The sequence below is a fragment of the Cibotium barometz genome, chromosome 59 (genome assembly GCF_041138505.1).
Source record: "Cibotium barometz isolate CiBa-2024 chromosome 59, ASM4113850v1, whole genome shotgun sequence".
NCBI classification, from domain to species: Eukaryota; Viridiplantae; Streptophyta; class Polypodiopsida; order Cyatheales; family Cibotiaceae; genus Cibotium; species Cibotium barometz.
The window spans coordinates 1,332,062-1,349,492 of record NC_141104.1 but is presented as its reverse complement, the minus strand read 5'-3'; the positions used below and the strand labels follow the sequence as shown (position 1 = coordinate 1,349,492).

The 17,431-nt window shown below is 42.7% G+C and overlaps 1 protein-coding gene and 1 long non-coding RNA gene across 6 annotated transcripts; one reads left to right on the top strand and one right to left on the bottom strand.

Annotated features, from left to right (window-relative positions):
* Positions 1-340: 340 nt before the first annotated feature.
* On the top strand, positions 341-16,451 carry LOC147605356 (protein NUCLEAR FUSION DEFECTIVE 4-like). 5 transcript variants are annotated; one of them, XM_086793413.1, is made up of 2 exons: positions 341-753; positions 14,352-16,451. In XM_086793413.1, the coding sequence occupies exon 2, from the start codon at positions 14,450-14,452 to the stop codon at positions 16,379-16,381; it is 1,932 nt and encodes a 643-aa protein (XP_086649539.1). In that variant the 5' UTR covers positions 341-753; positions 14,352-14,449; the 3' UTR covers positions 16,382-16,451. The 5 variants fall into 5 exon arrangements, with proteins under 5 accessions (XP_086649539.1, XP_086649536.1, XP_086649535.1 ...); XM_086793410.1 differs by having other exon boundaries at positions 341-898; XM_086793409.1 differs by lacking the exon at positions 341-753 and adding an exon at positions 12,864-13,309.
* LOC147605357 (uncharacterized) lies at positions 983-13,940 on the bottom strand. Its single transcript, XR_015265166.1, has 2 exons — positions 13,583-13,940; positions 983-1,169 (listed from the first exon to the last, which is right to left on the bottom strand). It is a non-coding gene; the product is annotated as an uncharacterized LOC147605357 (long non-coding RNA).
* Positions 16,452-17,431: the final 980 nt, after the last annotated feature.

Below are 17,431 nucleotides of genomic sequence, written 5' to 3'. Positions count from 1 at the left end.
GGTATAAGGGGAAAGCGGGTAGTAAGTGGAGGGAAAAAGGGGGTTAGGTGGAAATGAATGGGAAGGGGTATAAGGGTAAAGCGGGTAGTAAGGGGAGTGGGAAAGGGTAGTAAGTGGGTTAGGTGGAAATGAATGGGGAAGGGGTACATGGAAAGAGGGGAAAAGGTCTGATTAATGTTTTTTTTTAAATATTTTAAGTGTGTACTCTATCCGTGGGCGCTTGTCTTATCTCCTCGGTGCCTCTTGCTTTGCGGCTAAGAGATGCCTTCCCCACGATAACACTGAGGTGTTCGTGGCGGCTGAATTGCTTAACGATCATCTGATCTTTTTCAGGACTTGTGGCCGCCAGCTACTTCCCCTTGCTTTGCTGCTAGAGACACCTCCCCCACGATTTCATTGAGGCAGTCATCCTCTGTTCGTGGCTTTAACACTGTGCATTTTTTTTTTTGCTGGCCTCAACTGTACTGGCTGATGTGCATCTCACCTCTTAGATCCGCACTCTACTACTCTACCTCGGCCGCGATGCCAAGCACAAGAGCCGCCTCTTAAAGCGATCTCCCTGCGCGCTGCCTGCCTCTATGGCGAGCTGCCCTGTATGCTCCCTATACGCGGCATTGTTCCTTCTTTTTCCTGTTTGCTGCTACAGGGTGGTGACATGTAGAGCGAACCATGTGGCTTCTTCTCTTTCTATCTGCTACAGGCTCTTATAGCAAGCTGCCTTCGTGCTACCCCCTCGACTATGGCGAGCTGCATGTACGCTGCCCCTTCTCTTGATTGCTCCGTCTAGCCCACTTCACGTATGTGCCTTGTGCTGCTCTAATTTTTGTGATGGGCTACTCTCCCTGTGATGCCGTCTAGTTGCACCGATAGTTGGAGTGTCGCTTGCGCCACTAAATAGGTGATGTTATCCGTATATTGATTGTTGTTGTACACAGTTTCTGGATGGTTGCGATGTTTTGTTTTTTGTTTTTCGAGCCGGGGGCTGGTTGCCGATGCTGCATGCTGGCTACTGTACATGGTTTCCAGCTATGCACACTCATTGTTGTTGTATGATGTTCTCTCTACTGTGTCAGTTAGCTGCTAGCCATGGCTAGTTAGTTGCACCTGCATGCAAGGAGATCAAATTCTCTCAGGCCTCCATAGCACCCGGCTTTTGAAGCACCTTTGAGCTGACATGGTCTTTTTGTAGAACTGGACCTTTCGAGCACTTAGCTAGTACCCAATTTGCATGTATAATATATATATATATATATAGTTTGAAAGGAAACTCAAAATTCTTACTGAAAATACCTGTCTTCTCGTCCAAAAGTATTGCATCAAAGAATTGAGCCACTCGTCTTCCCAAAGCATTATGAAAAAGAGTTCTTTTTTCTTGATGTACATGATGAACAATGAATGTACGTTCTCTACATGTTGTCTCATGGTAGGTGCATATTTTAAGAGAAAGGCCAAGCAAAGGGGATGCTATTACAGAACAAGATTGCAACAAGAGTGAGAAGAACATCTTTAATAAAGAGAAAGGACCAGAATCTCTCGATGGAAACAAAGAAATTGTTACAGTGCAGCAGAGCTAATTGACGACGACATTGGCCTAGCTATAGAACTACATGACATTGAGGATGACTTACTAGAAGCTGATAAAAATAAAGAAGTACCTGATGGAGATGATTATTCAGGCTTGTATATTCTTCTTCTAATTGAACTCTATGAGGCCTCACTTGATGAGAACGAAGACTTTGGGCTAGAGTGATTACAAGCCTTAATTTATTGTCACATGCACCACTGTACTAGGTTGCCATGTGGACATACTTCTACATGTAGGACATACAAATTACCTTTGTGATGGATCCTAATTGGTGGTGTACAGAAGGGAGTGAAAAAGGTTTTCTTTTCCTATTGCGGTATGTAAACTAGTTCGTGGATCGTTATCTGTCCCACTATCTTCCTCTTTCTTCCCCCGCCTATTTAAGAGCTCGCCATAACATGATAACCAATACATGCACAACCTTTTCTTGCATGCATTTTTTTGCATAATCCTAAACCGCCACTTTGTCCATATTATTCTTGTTAGGGATTAATCTCCCAACTAGATAGGGGGCAGAAAATTAGAATTACCTGCGTGATCAGCTGCTGCAAGCAAAGCATTCTTGCTGCTGAAAATTGCATCCTTAACGGCTTCAATACTATATTCGATCATAACGGTGCGGGTGCGTATGCTCTTACTCCAACCATAGTAATTATGATCTCTTTTCTGTCTTGAATTTCGTCTTTCCGATTCACAAGTAGCCTAGCCTTTCTTCCACTGTTTCATATAGATAGCAGAAATGCTTGCACTACATGCAGTCCCCGTTTTTTTTCTCGTTCCATACTAAAGGCTTCTCTGGCCCAGCAACAAACATTTATGGGAGATCAGCGACATGAGCTACATAGAGTCCCACCCAACTCGATAAAGATCAAGAACCTCATGTTTGTTAATTAACCCTCACTTGTACCAACTAGTTGAGGCATTGACACATTATATAGTACAATTCTTGCTCCCTCTTCCATTTCCCTTCCTCCCATTCCAAGCAGGGGCACTATCCAACAAGGCAATACATTGATGTTTGATGCGAGGCAACGTCGTCCCTTTCTAATACGCCTCTATCTTATGGACAATTTGTCTCTGTGATTGCCAACCAACCTAACCTCACCCTCACCTTAGATAAATCTACCCTAGATCTACCCATGCTCAACCTGGGGAGAGCAAGCCAACAAGGCTTCCCTAGGTCTACCCATGCTCCACCTGGGGGGAGCAAGCCTTTGCAGCCATGGAGAAGAAGACAAGAAACCCCCAAGGATTTGTTACTACTACAAAAAGAAGAGACATGTCATCAAGGATTGCTTTAAGAATGACGAGGAGGATAACATCAACAAAAATGGAGACAAGGACAAGGCCAAGTGTGAGGCCAACTTCATTGAACGTATCTTTTGAGATTCCTTGCCATCATCTTAGTGTTTTTTACTGTGTTCATTTCTAGCCGATGTGCATTTTTTGTTGTTTATGTATCGTTGGTCAAGCACACCCTGTGTGCTGTGGATGCTTGATCAAGAGAGAGTGTAACGTGTGATCTAGCATCCATATATTCGTATTGTGTCTTAGTGAAAGTTGCAAATGTCTACGGCTATTAGGGCTTAGGTTTACTAGAGAAAGCTGGGTGAAACACTAGTTGGAATCCCCTTGATCCTAGGAACCTCCTATTGAGGTAGGGGGTGGAGTAGATGTAGGGGAGGTGGAGGAGATTATGGATCTATGTGCCTCCTTTCATGAGGGTGGCTATAAGAACTCATTTGTGTGTGTGAGAGCCTAAGCACCTCTCCCATTGAGGTGGAGTAGATGTAGGAGACGTGGAGGAGATTTTGGATCTAGGCACCTCCTTTCATGGGGGGGCGCTATGATAACTCATTTGTGTGTGCAAGAGCCTAGCTTATGTGTAATCTCTTGGGGATTATTATAGCTTTGTGTTACCTTGTAAAACTTGTTCTTGAGTGTGTTATGCTCTTGTTTAAGTGATCCCTTGTGAAACTTGTTCTTGCACGTGTTATGCTCTTGTTTAACTGTTCTAATTTGATTATGCTTCATCTTTAGTCTAATTCCAAGTGTTCCTTGCTTTCTAGAATCAGTCTTGATCTTGTTTTATACACATCTGTGTGTGTAGTGGTCCATGAATACCTTTGATTGGATCACTACTATTATTCTTACACACTTTGCCTAACTAGGTGGGGTGCAAACAAATCTGCATCATCAGCTGTGCAGGCAAAGCATTCTTCTGTCGAAAATTGCATTCTTCATGGTGCATATGCTCTTACTGATCAACTGTATTGCGCCTCTCCCAAGTCGATAGAGATCCTGGTTGCACCAAGAATCTCATGCTTGTTAGTTAACCCTCACTTGTACACATGGATGTTTGATGCGAGCCAAGGTCCTCCCTTGCGCAACTGTTCTATGAATCTAGCATGTAGTACAATTTCCTCTCATTGTGCTTTCACCTCATTAGCAACAAAGAGATCCACATGGCGCATGGAAAGGTGGCTTTGCAGTATCATAGCTCGGAGTGCCTCTAGATTCTGGAAGAGGCAGAAGTTAAAGACAAGCTTGAGAAGGTGGGCCTCGGGAGGATGGCACAGGTTCTCCCTCGGAACATAGACACAAAACTATGTGCAGAATATATAAAGATGTATGACAAAGCCACCAAAAGGGGGACGGTGACAAAAGTAGATGGCACCATAGAGCAAGTATTGATCACAGAAGAGTTAATATGTGAGGCCCTACAGCTCCCACCACCAATCAAGAGAGGAAGGAAAAAGAAGACTAAAAGAAAGATGACAAGCATCATACCAGATGTGGCTGAAGAAACATAGAGAATTAAGGTTGAACTCACACAGGAAATCAAGTCGTACCAAGAAGTACTAGGGAAGCAAATCCAGTGTAAGAGAGGCCACACAAGAAGAGAGGACGGAAGCACAACAAATGACTCCTCCTCAAAGCCTAGCTCAATTCATCTTCAAGAACCTGTCTCCCCTGAAGATTTCTACTATGTTAGACACACTTGTTGTTGCTGCTGCGGGATTGCAGCCATAGCTTGAAGCAGAAGCAGTGCCAGTGGAAGAAACCCAAGAACTTGAAGAAGCTACATTGCTCCTAGTGCAAGTCACATAAGCGCCATTGGAAACAGGCAAAAGGCCAAGGGCTGTAGATACACCCAGTCAAAGCAAAAGGAGGCGTCTAGAGGACGAGGAGGTGATACCAGAGACTTCATTCCTGCACAATCTAGATTATGAAAAATTCTTTTAAGAAATTGTGAAAGGACTGGATGAGCTGCCACATCAAAGGCTGGAAGGGGCAGTGGTCATAAGTGCTTCACTGTAGGATCAAGAATAACGGGTATGGTGGTGCCATCTTCTCATGACCCATATGCTTCATGATCGCAATGCCACACTCTAGAAGCAAGTTCAAGAGGCAAACAACCAAGTGCAGACCTTGCAATAACACCTAACAGTGATAGAGGCCACCTAACGGGTATGGTGGTGCCATCTTCTCATGACCCATATGCTTCATGATCGCAACGCCACACTCTAGAAGCAGGTTCAAGAGGCAAACAACCAAGTGGAGACCTTGCAATAACACCTAACAGCGGTAGAGGCCACCCATAGGATGTGATCCTGAAGAGTTTAAATATAAACGAGGAGCAAGAAGCCAGGTACCAAGCGTTGGAAAACAAGAATTTGGTTATCAGCCAAAATATTGTGCAAAGAATTAAAGAGAGTACAAATTTCAAAGCGCAGCTAGAGTAGGCTAAAGAACAACTTCAGAAGGAAGTCACCCATAACCAAGAGCTAGCAGCCATCCATGCCCAGCAGGTACAGGAGCTGAAGCACACTTCCCTAGCCAAGGAAGAAGAGCTACAAAGCCATATCCAAGCCCTATCCTTAACTCTAAAGGAAGCACAAAACAGAGTGACCCACTTGCAAGAGAACAAAACAACAAAGCCAATGTGCGGAGAAGATTAGAGCCCTTAATGACAGCATCAACACCAGTCAGACAGAGATGCAAAGAATGATGATTGCACACCAAGAAACAATGGCACAAGTAACCCAAAAGCTACAAGATAGTCAAAAATTGGCTACAGAAAGACTTCAAAGAATCACTGAGGCTTAGGGAAGAGAGGCTACCACCAAATGAGCACAAGAAGAAGCAACAAGGCGCTTTGAGGAGCTAGATGCTGCCAAGATGGTTAGAGAAATAGCTATATCAAACCTCCTCAACACCAAGGATTCTCGTATCCAAGAATTCGAACGTCAACTGGCCATCCAAGAACGAAGTCAACAGAACCAACAGATGAACTGCGCACCTACTCCTTGAGCAAGCCTTGGAGATAGGTCAGTTGCTAGTAACTCCTCGGGCCCCTCCTCAAACTCTTACTCTCTTTTTGTCTACAACCCTCTCATTGCTTCAATATGATATAAACATGTCTAAGGACCTAAGCCTAGGAGAACTAACACTCATTGAGCAAAATACTAAACGTGATGCTGATCCCACTATCATTATGGAAATTTTTAGGGGGGAAATAGTATTAACTAATCCTCAGGATATTTACTTTTATCCCTTGCACCCAATTGTGCTAAACCTTTGTAACTCTAAAATCCTAGACAATAGTGTTGAAAAATTAGACCTATTTGTTAGATGATATTCCTGACCCACCGATCAACTACGAGGTTGTAGCCAAGAGTTATCAATGGATTATAAGCCATGGGCGGCTAGAAGTATACAATACTCACCAGCACTTAAACCTATGTGAATCTTCTTTATATCACCCTTTTGGTATTCTAAAACTCTATCATAACATCTAGAAGCATCTAGAGGCAATGTTAACAAATGTCCTTTTACACTTTTGATAAAACACATAATACTGAATATCCTAACATAAGTCTTGAGGATATCACTAAGCTCCAAGATTTTATGAAACTCCACAAACCTAGCCACCCACCTCTAAGCTCAGGCCATTGGTTAGGAAGAGACATCAAGTTCATCATCTAACCCTACTTACCCTGTGTATTCTAATGTAGCCAGTAAATTACTCAATCTGTATCCTAATGCTCCTCCTACGGACAAGTCAAACTATATTTTTTCTACTCTCCCTTCTCATTGACCTTTAGAATTTCCCACACTAACACTCTCACCCCTGAGGAGGTACCAGCACCTAACCCGTCTCTCCCACGACAAACTCAAGAGGTACGTCACACTCTCCCACAAGACACCATTGAATCTTTTACTAATGATACTATTCTAGAGTCTTTGTCTAGTGCAGAATATGAAGGATTCATAAGAGCTAGGAATCCACTGCTAAAGCCAAAACTTATATTCAAGGTGTTAATGCAAATAAAACACCATATTGGGGAATATGGGAATTTTCCACAAGTTTGGGACACGTGGTCAAAAGTTTGGATTAACCATAACTTGAACACCACTAATCCAAAATGAGCACTTTATAGCTCTTTAGATTCCATTTTTCAAGCGTTTTCCAACGATAGGTCATATGATAGGGTTTTGAGAAACTTACAAACATGTTATCCATGTCCCCTTTTTTAAGTATTCAAAAATGGGAATTGGAAAATTCCCAAATTCACTAATATGGTGTTATAACACCATTTGAACCAACTCGATGGATTTTACCAGAGGCATACTTAGATGTCACACCAACAAAGCAACCATATGTACCGTATTCTCTCCGAGCACCTCGCCCCAAATTAGAAGAACTGCTACCTTTGGCTAGAGAGGGCACTTTATGGTCTAACGTGGCATGGCACACCAAGTTAGCAAATCCACAATTGGCTGACCTATTGGAAATTAGGATGGTGACATTTATGATCAGCTATTGCTTCCACAAGTGGAGGAAGGCTCACCTAGTCCACACAAGAGGGGGGTATACAACAATTATCATAGATGATGCAAACCCCAAGCTGAAAGATTTCGGCATACAGCTAGGCTGGAGAAAGGAGTTCCTCACAATCGCAATATACAACCATGAATATATGTGTGTGCCACCAACTCAACAAGTTGATCCCTTGTACATGCCACTAAAGAGAAGATGGACACCTTTGGTATAAGGCATTTTCCAATAATGAATGGACACAATACCCCTTTGTGCTATTGAGAGCTCTTGTTTGTGTCTTGAGAGAGATTGAGAGAGAGCATTCTAGCACTTGTGCCTCTTCTATACTTGTATGTTGCATGCTTGTGTTGGAGAGTGAGAGAGAGTGATGTGTGAGAGAGAGTGATGCATGAGAGAGAGTGATTACCTTATGTGATGGTGCGAGCGACTCTATGGTGACAGTATGGAGGTGGAGTTTGGAGGATTGGAGCTTCTCAAGTGAGCTTACAGGCCTCAAGGGATACAAGTTCGCAGCATTGGTAAGTGCCCTACAACAGCTATGTGCTATTACTCTTCCCTTAGGTGAATGCATTGATTTCCCTCTTGGAGATATGGTAGCCCATGACAAGAATCTCCAAAGTATGCCCAATTTATTAGGGAAGAGGTATGCTCAATCAATTAGGAAAAAGGTATGCCCGATCTATTAAGCAATAGGTATTTGTATGGAGAAGATTTTAGAAATATTACCTTTTACTTTAGCCTTAATGCCTATTAACCATTGCTTCAGGTATTTCCAATTTAAAATCCCTTGAACCTTATTTATATGCAAACCTTTTACATATAAATAATCTCTTCTAGTCTTACCTTATAGTGTTTCCTGTTAGTCTCATAATAGCTGCTGCTGGACTAATGGGTCCAATAAAAGCAATACCCCCATTTCTCAAAGGGTTGTCTCATAATTACAAGGGTATGTGACATCCTATCCTTCTCTTGCGGAATACCAAACAACTGACATTCCTTGCATCGTTTCACAAATTCTATGGCGCCTCCAAATAACGTAGGCCACCACAGTCCTGCTTGAAATACTTTGCACGATGTAACTTCTCCAGCAAAATATCCTCCAGCTATTCTCGAGCGTGTTTCTTCTAATACTGTGACAAAATCATCTTCTCGCACACATCTCTTAAGGATATCATCTTTGCCCAACTTATATAGTTCTCCCATAGTCAATTGATATGGTGCGGCCAGCTTAATAAGCCGACGTATCTTATCTTTGTTTTCAAAGGTCAATCTTGTGGGAAACCATGAGCTAGGTATTCTGATATTTCCTCGCTCCACTCAAGCACCATATCAATTTTGAAAAGACATGCATCTGGGAGATCATCATCAATACCAGTTTGCAGGTTCTCTGTTTGGAATTCTAGACGTATGGTCTGCCAAAACATGTTGTGTTCCTTTTCTCACCATAACCGTCAAGTCGATTTCGAGGAGTGAAAGCAACCAGCGTGTGATTCTCCCTGTGGTATAATAAGGCTTGGTGTGATCAACAAAGAATACAAACTTATTGGCCAACAAGTAATGTCGGTATTTCTTTACAAAATAAACCATGGCCAATCCTTCACGCTCAATTGTGGTATAGTTTATCTCTGCATCATTCAATTGACAACTGGTAAAGCAAACTGGGTAATCCAATCTGGATTCCCCAAGTTGCGGCAATACGCATCCTATAGCAAAATTCGATGCGCATCGATTTGCACATGGAATACAAGCTTTGAGATCTCATCCTTTGCTTTCCACTTTTGAAAGGAGTTTGTGAACTCCAGGTTAGTAAGTACATCCATGTGGTTCATGACTTGCTTCCCTCATGCATCTATTGAGGTCACCATCGACATACACGTTGTATGGTAGGGTGCATGGATCAAATGGTGGGATGGATCTCCTCTGGGGTAGATCAAAATGAGTGGATGAAGAGCCCCTCTCTTGGGGAAATGACTCGGGAGACCTAGTGTTGCTTTTGCCAAAGTAAAAGCAACGTGACCCCCCCGCTAGCACTTCTACTACCCCCCAGACTCCCTACTATGTCATCGTTGTAGTGAAGACAGATGTGAGGGGGAGCGGGGATGGGTCTAGTTGATGTAAAGTTGGTGTAGGCTCATCATCACAGCCATAACGTGATGGGCTTGGGATAAAGGGAAAGGAAAGAGAGGGGAAGGAAAAGACAAGCTTCCATAGAGAGATATGTTGAAGCTTTCCATGAAAGCTTTTATAAAACAATAAAGCAATGAAGCTTTCCATGAAAGATTGGGAGGAAGAAAGAACGGAGAGAGGCACTTACCTTGGAGAGGGAGAGAGATTTGATTGAGGGAGAGGTGGAAGGACTTGGTGGGAGGAAGTGTTGCTGAATCCGTTGTCCTAGCATGTGCAAGAAAGAGAGGTAGGTAAAAAGGAATCCCATGACGATGATTTAGGCAGCAGGAGTCTCAGTTTTTCGAGGTCGTTGCTCAACAGTAAAATTTTGTTGCTAATTTAACTATAAAATTTTGCTATTAATGTCACTACTATAAACGCTGCCTAGTAGTGTCTTGCCAGTTTTCGATAGCTCATGTGTTTTTATACTAACACAATCAGTTTTGGTCTGGTTTCCGATGTCTGACAGTGATTAGAGTACGGAAGTTGGTTATGAAGCATGGTTGAGAGAAACAACTTGTTGTATGTGTGATCATTGCAAGGGCCAATATTTACGACAACATCGTATGACAATTGAGCATCTCCGGACATATGGGCTTCATGAGGCATTGGCACAATCAAGTGTGGATGATAATATGGAGGGGAACCATAGGACAGTGTTACACAACATGCCACACCATTCTATGACATCGAGTAGATTCCGAAAGGTGAAAAGACTTCATAGAGAAAGCATGGCTGAGAATCATCTTCGCCAACCAATGAATCAGGTGTCTCCGCCATTTCCACATGAGGAGGAAGAGCATCTCATCATGGAAGACATGGTGAATGAATTATTTGAAGGAGAGGTCATAGATGATAGAGAGCAAGCTCCAATGTCACAAGAGGAGGAAACCTTGCATAGAGAGGCAAGCACCCCTTTGTATGAGAGATGTTTGTACTCTACACTGTGAGCAAACGGGGCTATTAAACTTACAAGCAACTTATGGGGATGGAGTGACGCAAGTGTCACAAGTTTATTAGGTAAGATCGCCTCATTCTATTCTCTTAAATAGAAAATGTCTCACGTTTTATATACTCTCTTTGTAGATATCTTCACATATGATTTCTTATGTTATGTTGTAGGCTTCTCAAGATGATTCTTCCCCCTCAAAATCTATTATGAGACTCACGAGATAGGTCTTATAATATGCTCTCTATGCTCGATATAGATTATACAAAAATACATGCATGTCCCAATGATTGCATGCTATTTAGAGGGGTTAATAAAGATGCAACACAACGCCTGCAATGTGGAGAGAGCTACTATAGGGATGATTTGCAAGGAGACAAAATTCCTCGATACGTGTTGAGACACTTCTCTATCATTCCTCACATCCAACACATGTTTAAATGTAAGAGGATTATAGAACTCATGACATGGCATGCTACTTATCGCACAGCCGATGGCATCATGAGGATCGTAGGCTGATTCACTGGTATGGCAACATGTAGAGCATAAATGGCGAACTCATGACATGGCATGCTACTTATCGCACAGCCGATGGCATCATGAGGATCGTAGGCTGATTCACTGGTATGGCAACATGTAGAGCATAAATGGCCAGAGTTTAAAGATGAGCCCTGTCACATACGTCGTCTTGGCTTGGGCATGGATGGTGTTAACGCATTTGGCTTCAAGTCCACATCATGGTCTACTTGGCCTATTACATTGGTGAATTACAATCTCCCTCTATGGGTGGCAATCAAGAAAGGTTATGTATCATGCTTTCTCTCCTTGTACCAAGCAAGTATAAGGTGGCAAACATGGATGTGTACCTCGAGCCTTTGATTGAGGAGCTTGAGACACTATGGCGAGGTATCAAAGTGCATGATTTCTCAAGGCCAAAAAATAGGCGTGATATGGAGATGAAAGGAGTTTTGCTTTGGACTATGCATGACTATCCTCGGTTCTCGGAGTGCTCAGGTGCATACTTAAACTGGATAACTTTAAACTTTAACTTTATATCTCTACCTCTCAATCATCTCAATTTTAAAATAGGTTTGGTAACTTTCGGACCTCGGGGGGTTCACTATATATAAACTCTCTATATCACATGCGTTCAAGGCCTAATTAAAAAACCCCTTATCTGTAATTTTTTAATAAATAAAACACACCCTTTTTCTATTCAATCTGGAAATACCCCCTTTAAATGGTGCCCTTCTGTATGTAAAAAATGTGGTAAAAGGGCATTTAAAAAACCCCTTCTGTTGAACCCACGTGCTACACTTACATATTTATGAGTGACCCCCCGAGCTTCGGACATCATGCATGTCCGATTTGTGGACCGTCACTTATTTCAAAAAGACCCTCTACACTAAAGAAGGTGGTGTATGACAAACGTCATCGATTTTTCCCTCCTTAACATCCCAAGTATGTGCCACATGATGTCTCACCACTTGTGATGAGAGGTAGAGATTGGTTTGAGGTATGGAGAAGCACCCCCAATCCACCACCCACCAATGACACTCAATCTTCTTTCAACTTCCATATTGGTATGAGTTGAAGATCAATCATCTCTTAGATCCCATGCAACAAATATTTGGGACCATTTACCTGGTAAAAGAGATACAAAGGGTGCAAGGGATGACTTACAAAACATTGGACGCCTTCAAAGTGCCTAGCCAATGGTAAGTGTGAGTGGTAACGTGATTGCCTCTTTTCGTACACCAACGGGAGTAATGCATTCATTGAAGGGTGCCTCCACAAAGACCAAAAAGAAAGAAGAGGTACAATTATATGGCCTCAAGACACATTTTTTTTAGTATTAAATCTTTAGGCTTAAGAATAAGCTATAGTTAGTGATTTGTTTCAAGGGAGAGAGAGAGAGAGGGGGGGGGGGGGAAGAGGTTAATAAATTTTATCCCTAAAAAATAAATAATAAAAGAGAAATATTAGAAATTACAGTTTCTTCCAAATTAGAGTCTTGGTAAGAAAATATTAGTAAAGGAGTGTTAGTAAGTTAGTGGGAGTTAGGGGTAGGAGCTAGTAGGGGGTAAGGAAGGAAAAGATAGGAAGGGGTGGGTAAGGTTTCAAAATAAAAAAAAGGAGCAAATCAGGTTGGGAAGGGGTATAAGGGGAAAGCAGGTAGTAGTGGGAAAGGGTAGTAAGTGGAGGGAAAAAGGGGGGTAGGTGGAAATGAATGGGGAAGGGTACATGGAAAGAGGGGAAAAGGTCTGATTAATGTTTTTTTAAAATATTTTAAGAGTGTACTCTATCCGTGGGCTGATTTGCTACCGGCGCTTGTCTTATCTCCTCAGTGCCTCTTGCTCTTGCATCTCACCTCTTAGATCCGCACTCTACTACTCTACCTTGGCCGCGATGCCAACAAGCACAAGAGCCGCCTCTTAAAGCGATCTCCCTGCGCGCTGCCTGCCTCTATGGCGAGCTGCCTGTATGCTCCCTATACGCGGCATTGTTCCTTCTTTTTCCTGTTTGCTGCTACAGGGTGGTGACATGTAGAGCGAACCATGTGGCTTCTTCTCTTTCTATCTGCTACAGGCTCTTATAGCAAGCTCCCTTCGTGCTGCATGTACGCTGCCCCTTCTCTTGATTGCTCCGTCAAACCACTTCACGCATGTGCCTTGTGCTGCTCTAACTTTTGTGATGGGCTACTCTCCCTGTGATGCCGTCTAGTTGCACCGATAGTTGGAGTGTCGCTTGCGCCACTAAATAGGTGATGTTATCCGTATATTGATTGTTGTTGTACACAGTTTCTGGATGTTTGCGATGTTTTGTTTTTTGTTTTTCGAGCCGGGGGCTGGTTGCCGATGCTGCATGCTGGCTATTGTACATGGTTTCCAGCTATGCACACTCATTGTTGTTGTATGATGTTCTCTCTACTGTGTCAGTTAGCTGCTTGCCATGGCTAGTTAGTTGCAAGGAGATCAAATTCTCTCATGCCTCCATAGCACCCGGCTTTTGAAGCACCTTTGACCTCACCTTTGACCTGTGGTCTTTTTGTAGAACTGGACCTTTCGAGCACTATCATGTGGGTGGGTGTAGCTAGTACCCAATTTGCATATATATATATATAGTTTGAAAGGAAACTCAAAATTCTTCCTGAAAATACCTGTCTTCCCTTTTCTTTTTTTTCCCAGAAAAACATGATCTTGGCTATCACTCCTTGTTTATTTGAGTAAACTTGCTTATTTTTTTTTCTGAACGAGTCATTTCTTTGTGATGTCTTTTCTACATTTAATATTGCAATGTTATTTAAACAAGCTCAAAAATGAACTCAAGATACCACACTTGTGAATTATTTAGCGCAACTGTTCTACGAATCTAGCATGTAGTACAATTTCCTCTCATTGTGCTTTCACCTCATGAAAATTTCCCCTTGTACGAGGGTCTCATGGGTCTCGACCGCTATTGAAGGCCTTGCTCTGATAAGATACGAGTACCCGTCAAGATTGTGGTCGTTGGATATTATAATGGGTGGAATAACAAAACACAAAGGCTGCGTGTATCTCTTGGGCAAACTTGAGAGTACAGTTTCTACGGCCCACCAAAAATGGGTGATTCTTATTCAAGATTTGATATACGAATATCTTTCAAGGAACCTTTCTTAAATATATATATATTTTTTTGCCCACAAATTATATTTCATAAGCTTTCTTAGAGAGGAGCAGTCGTTACTATATATTTTTGCCCAAAAAAAATGAGAGATTTGTCAAGAACCTAGTTAAGGTTATTAAGTTTGTGTGTTCTTCTTGCAGATGTCTTCTATAGCTTGCCTCAAATTTGAAGGGTGTCCCCATTATTTCATTTAAAGGGGAGAAATTCAACCACTTGTTCTCGGCAGGGTTTTTTATTCATGGCAACGGCAGTTAATTATCAGCAGCAAGTGGATGTTATATTGAAGAGAATTATAAAGAGCAAATGGCTGGTGATGGTTGCCGGCCTGTACGTGATGGCTTCTGCTGGCGCAGCCTACGACTTCTCTGTGTATTCGCAGAGCATCAAGGCGTCCTTGGGACTGAATCAGAAGGATCTCAACACCGTCTCCTTCTTCCTTGGCGTAGGTGACGGTGTTGGCTTCATGTCAGGATTGCTCTTCGATTCTTGGTCGCCCTCCGGAGTTATGGCAGTGGGTGCTATGCTCAACGCCTTTGGATACGTGATGACTTGGCTTGCACTTACAGGGCGGTTGTTCTCTTCCCTCAGCAAGCTAAGAGCGTGGCATCTTTCCTTGTTCTTGGCTTTGGGAGCCAACGCACAGACCTTCCCTGAGACGGCAGTCACGGTGATTTGCCTGACGAACTTCCCTCAAAACCGAGGGACTGTTCTAGGCCTCGCCAAGGGATTCTATGGTCTCAGCGGTGCCATCCTTCCCCAGATTTATTACGCTGTGTTTGGTGACAACCCTGTCTCGTTCCTCTTGCTTGCAGGATGCCTTCCCTCCATGATATCCCTGCTCTGTATGTTCCTTATGCGATATGTGGATGGTCATGGACGTGAGGAGGGTGATTCAAGGACTATGCGGTCCTTCAACGCGATCGCAACGACACTGGCGTTGTATCTCATGATAATCTTAGTTGTTGAGAATGTGGCTTCTCTGTCCAGGCCACTCATTGGAGGTCTCACATCACTTATGCTGGTCATTTTGTGCCTGCCATTGTTGGTGGTGGTGTGGTCGGAGACCAAGAAGTTAAAGGAGGACCGACAAGCTCAGGCACAGCTTGACACAGCTGCAGTGGAGTCCAGAGTGCAACTCAAGGAGTTGGAATTTAGAAGAATCCTTACAGAAGAAGGTGCAAATGATCACGATATCCTTCAAAGATTAGGAGATTCAACTACAGTATCAGCTGATCATCAGGTAATTACATCTGTGGGAGATCATGAAAGTGATCGGGAGCCTCCGCCCACAGCTGATGACCCTGCATCAATTAACATAAGCAATGAATCAATTACCGGCCAAGAAGGGATCTGCATGCGGCTCACTAATAAATGCAAAACATGGATTCATTTGTATCTATGGGCTCCTTCCCCGCCAAGAGGTGAGGATCACTCCATTGCACAGGCGTTAATGTCTTTGGACATGTGGATACTTTTTTTAGCCTTGACTTGTGGCCTCGGTGCGGCGATGGCATTTCTCAACAACATGGCGCAAGTAGGATACTCACAAAACTACTCTGCTATCCAAATCAACACATTGGTTTCGCTAGTCAGCATATGGAGCTTCTTTGGCCGCATTGTAGCCGGTTCTCTCTCAGACATGTTCATACATATGGATGGCACTCATTTCGCCCTCACAAGACCTGCTGTCTTCTCCATCTCTGTGGCAATCTTGGTGCTGGCCAATCTGCTATTTGCGCTGGGCGTAAAAGGTGCACTTTACATTGGCTCTGTTATTGTTGGTTTGTCCATCGGAGCTCAGTACACCTTGACTGCATTGATTGTATCAGAGCTCTTTGGCCTCAAAAACCTTGGTACAATCTACACTGTACTAGGTTGTGCAGACCCATTAGGGCAATATGTATTATCTGTACGAATAGCAGGAGTTCTCTACGATGACCAAGCTAGAAAGCAACAGAGCACATCAGGGGTAGGATTAACACAATCAACAGTAACGCTACTTTGCAAGGGAACCAAATGTTTCCGGTCTACGTTCTTCATCTTGACTGGAGTAACTGCATTTGGGACACTGTTGTCTGTCGTGCTCACACTACGTACAGTGGCATATTACAAAACCCAGGCCTCTAAGAAACTTCAAGAACAGAGCTGTAATAAAGAGGCCCCGTTTTAGAATAACGGAGACACGATTATGATTAGGTCAATAAGCTCTCTTTTTTGAAGCGCATTGATATATTGGATTGCATATATTTCAATACTTAGAACTTTACTATTATACACATGCAACTCATATGTGCTTGTACAATGGCATATTACAAAACCCAGGCATCTAAGAAACTTCAAGAACAGAGCTGTAATAAAGAGGCCCCGTTTTAGAATAACGGAGACAAGATTTATTAGGTCAATAAGCTCTCTTTTTTGAAGCGCATTGATATATTGGATTGCACTATTATACACATGCAACTCATATGTGCTTGTAACAGAACTTTTGTTGTATCTGGATCTAGAATGGAGACTCTTCAATTAATACACCGTCTGTGAGTCCTATAGCACGAAATGTCTTGATTTGCTTACTTTGCATAAGATTGAGTGTGCTGCGTTAGACAGACCGTGCATTATGTCGTGCTGTGTGTGTGAGAGAGAGAGAGGGAGTATCATATGTTAGGAATGTACCACACGTCTCCCTTGAAATCTTCCGTAACGTGTGTATGCCTCCATATGCAAACCAAATAAAGAGGGTCCAAGAGTCACAAGGGTGTAGTGTTCTTAATTCACAGGGATGCACACCATTTTCTTGAATTTTTCTTGGAATGGTTTAATGTGTCTATATGGAGCATTTCCTGATCGAAATTATAGTGTTGGATTTTGGATCAATGTGATAGGCTTTTAGGTGTCTTTGTCCAAGAGTCATGCACGGAGGTGCCATATTTTGTCCGTAGAAAACTTATTTTTTTCAAAAACCTCCCCAATATTTGGCAGTGGTACAAGTGGGTGAAGGAAAGCAGTATTTGATATTGGATCCATCAGGCACAACCTTGATCCTTTACAAGGTTGACAACCAAACACATACAAAATTAGAGTCATTCTACCTTGACACTAATTTGATGACCAAACATATACAAAATTAGAGTCATTCTACCTTGAAAGTTTGTATGTGTTTGACAACCAAACACATATAGAATTAGGGTCATTCTACCTTAACACTTTGATGCCCTGGTTATGG

What these genes read in the sequence shown, in the direction of transcription:
- LOC147605356 (XM_086793413.1), top strand. Translation starts at nt 14,450, where the DNA reads ATGGCAACGGCAGTTAATTATCAGCAGCAAGTGGATGTTATATTGAAG.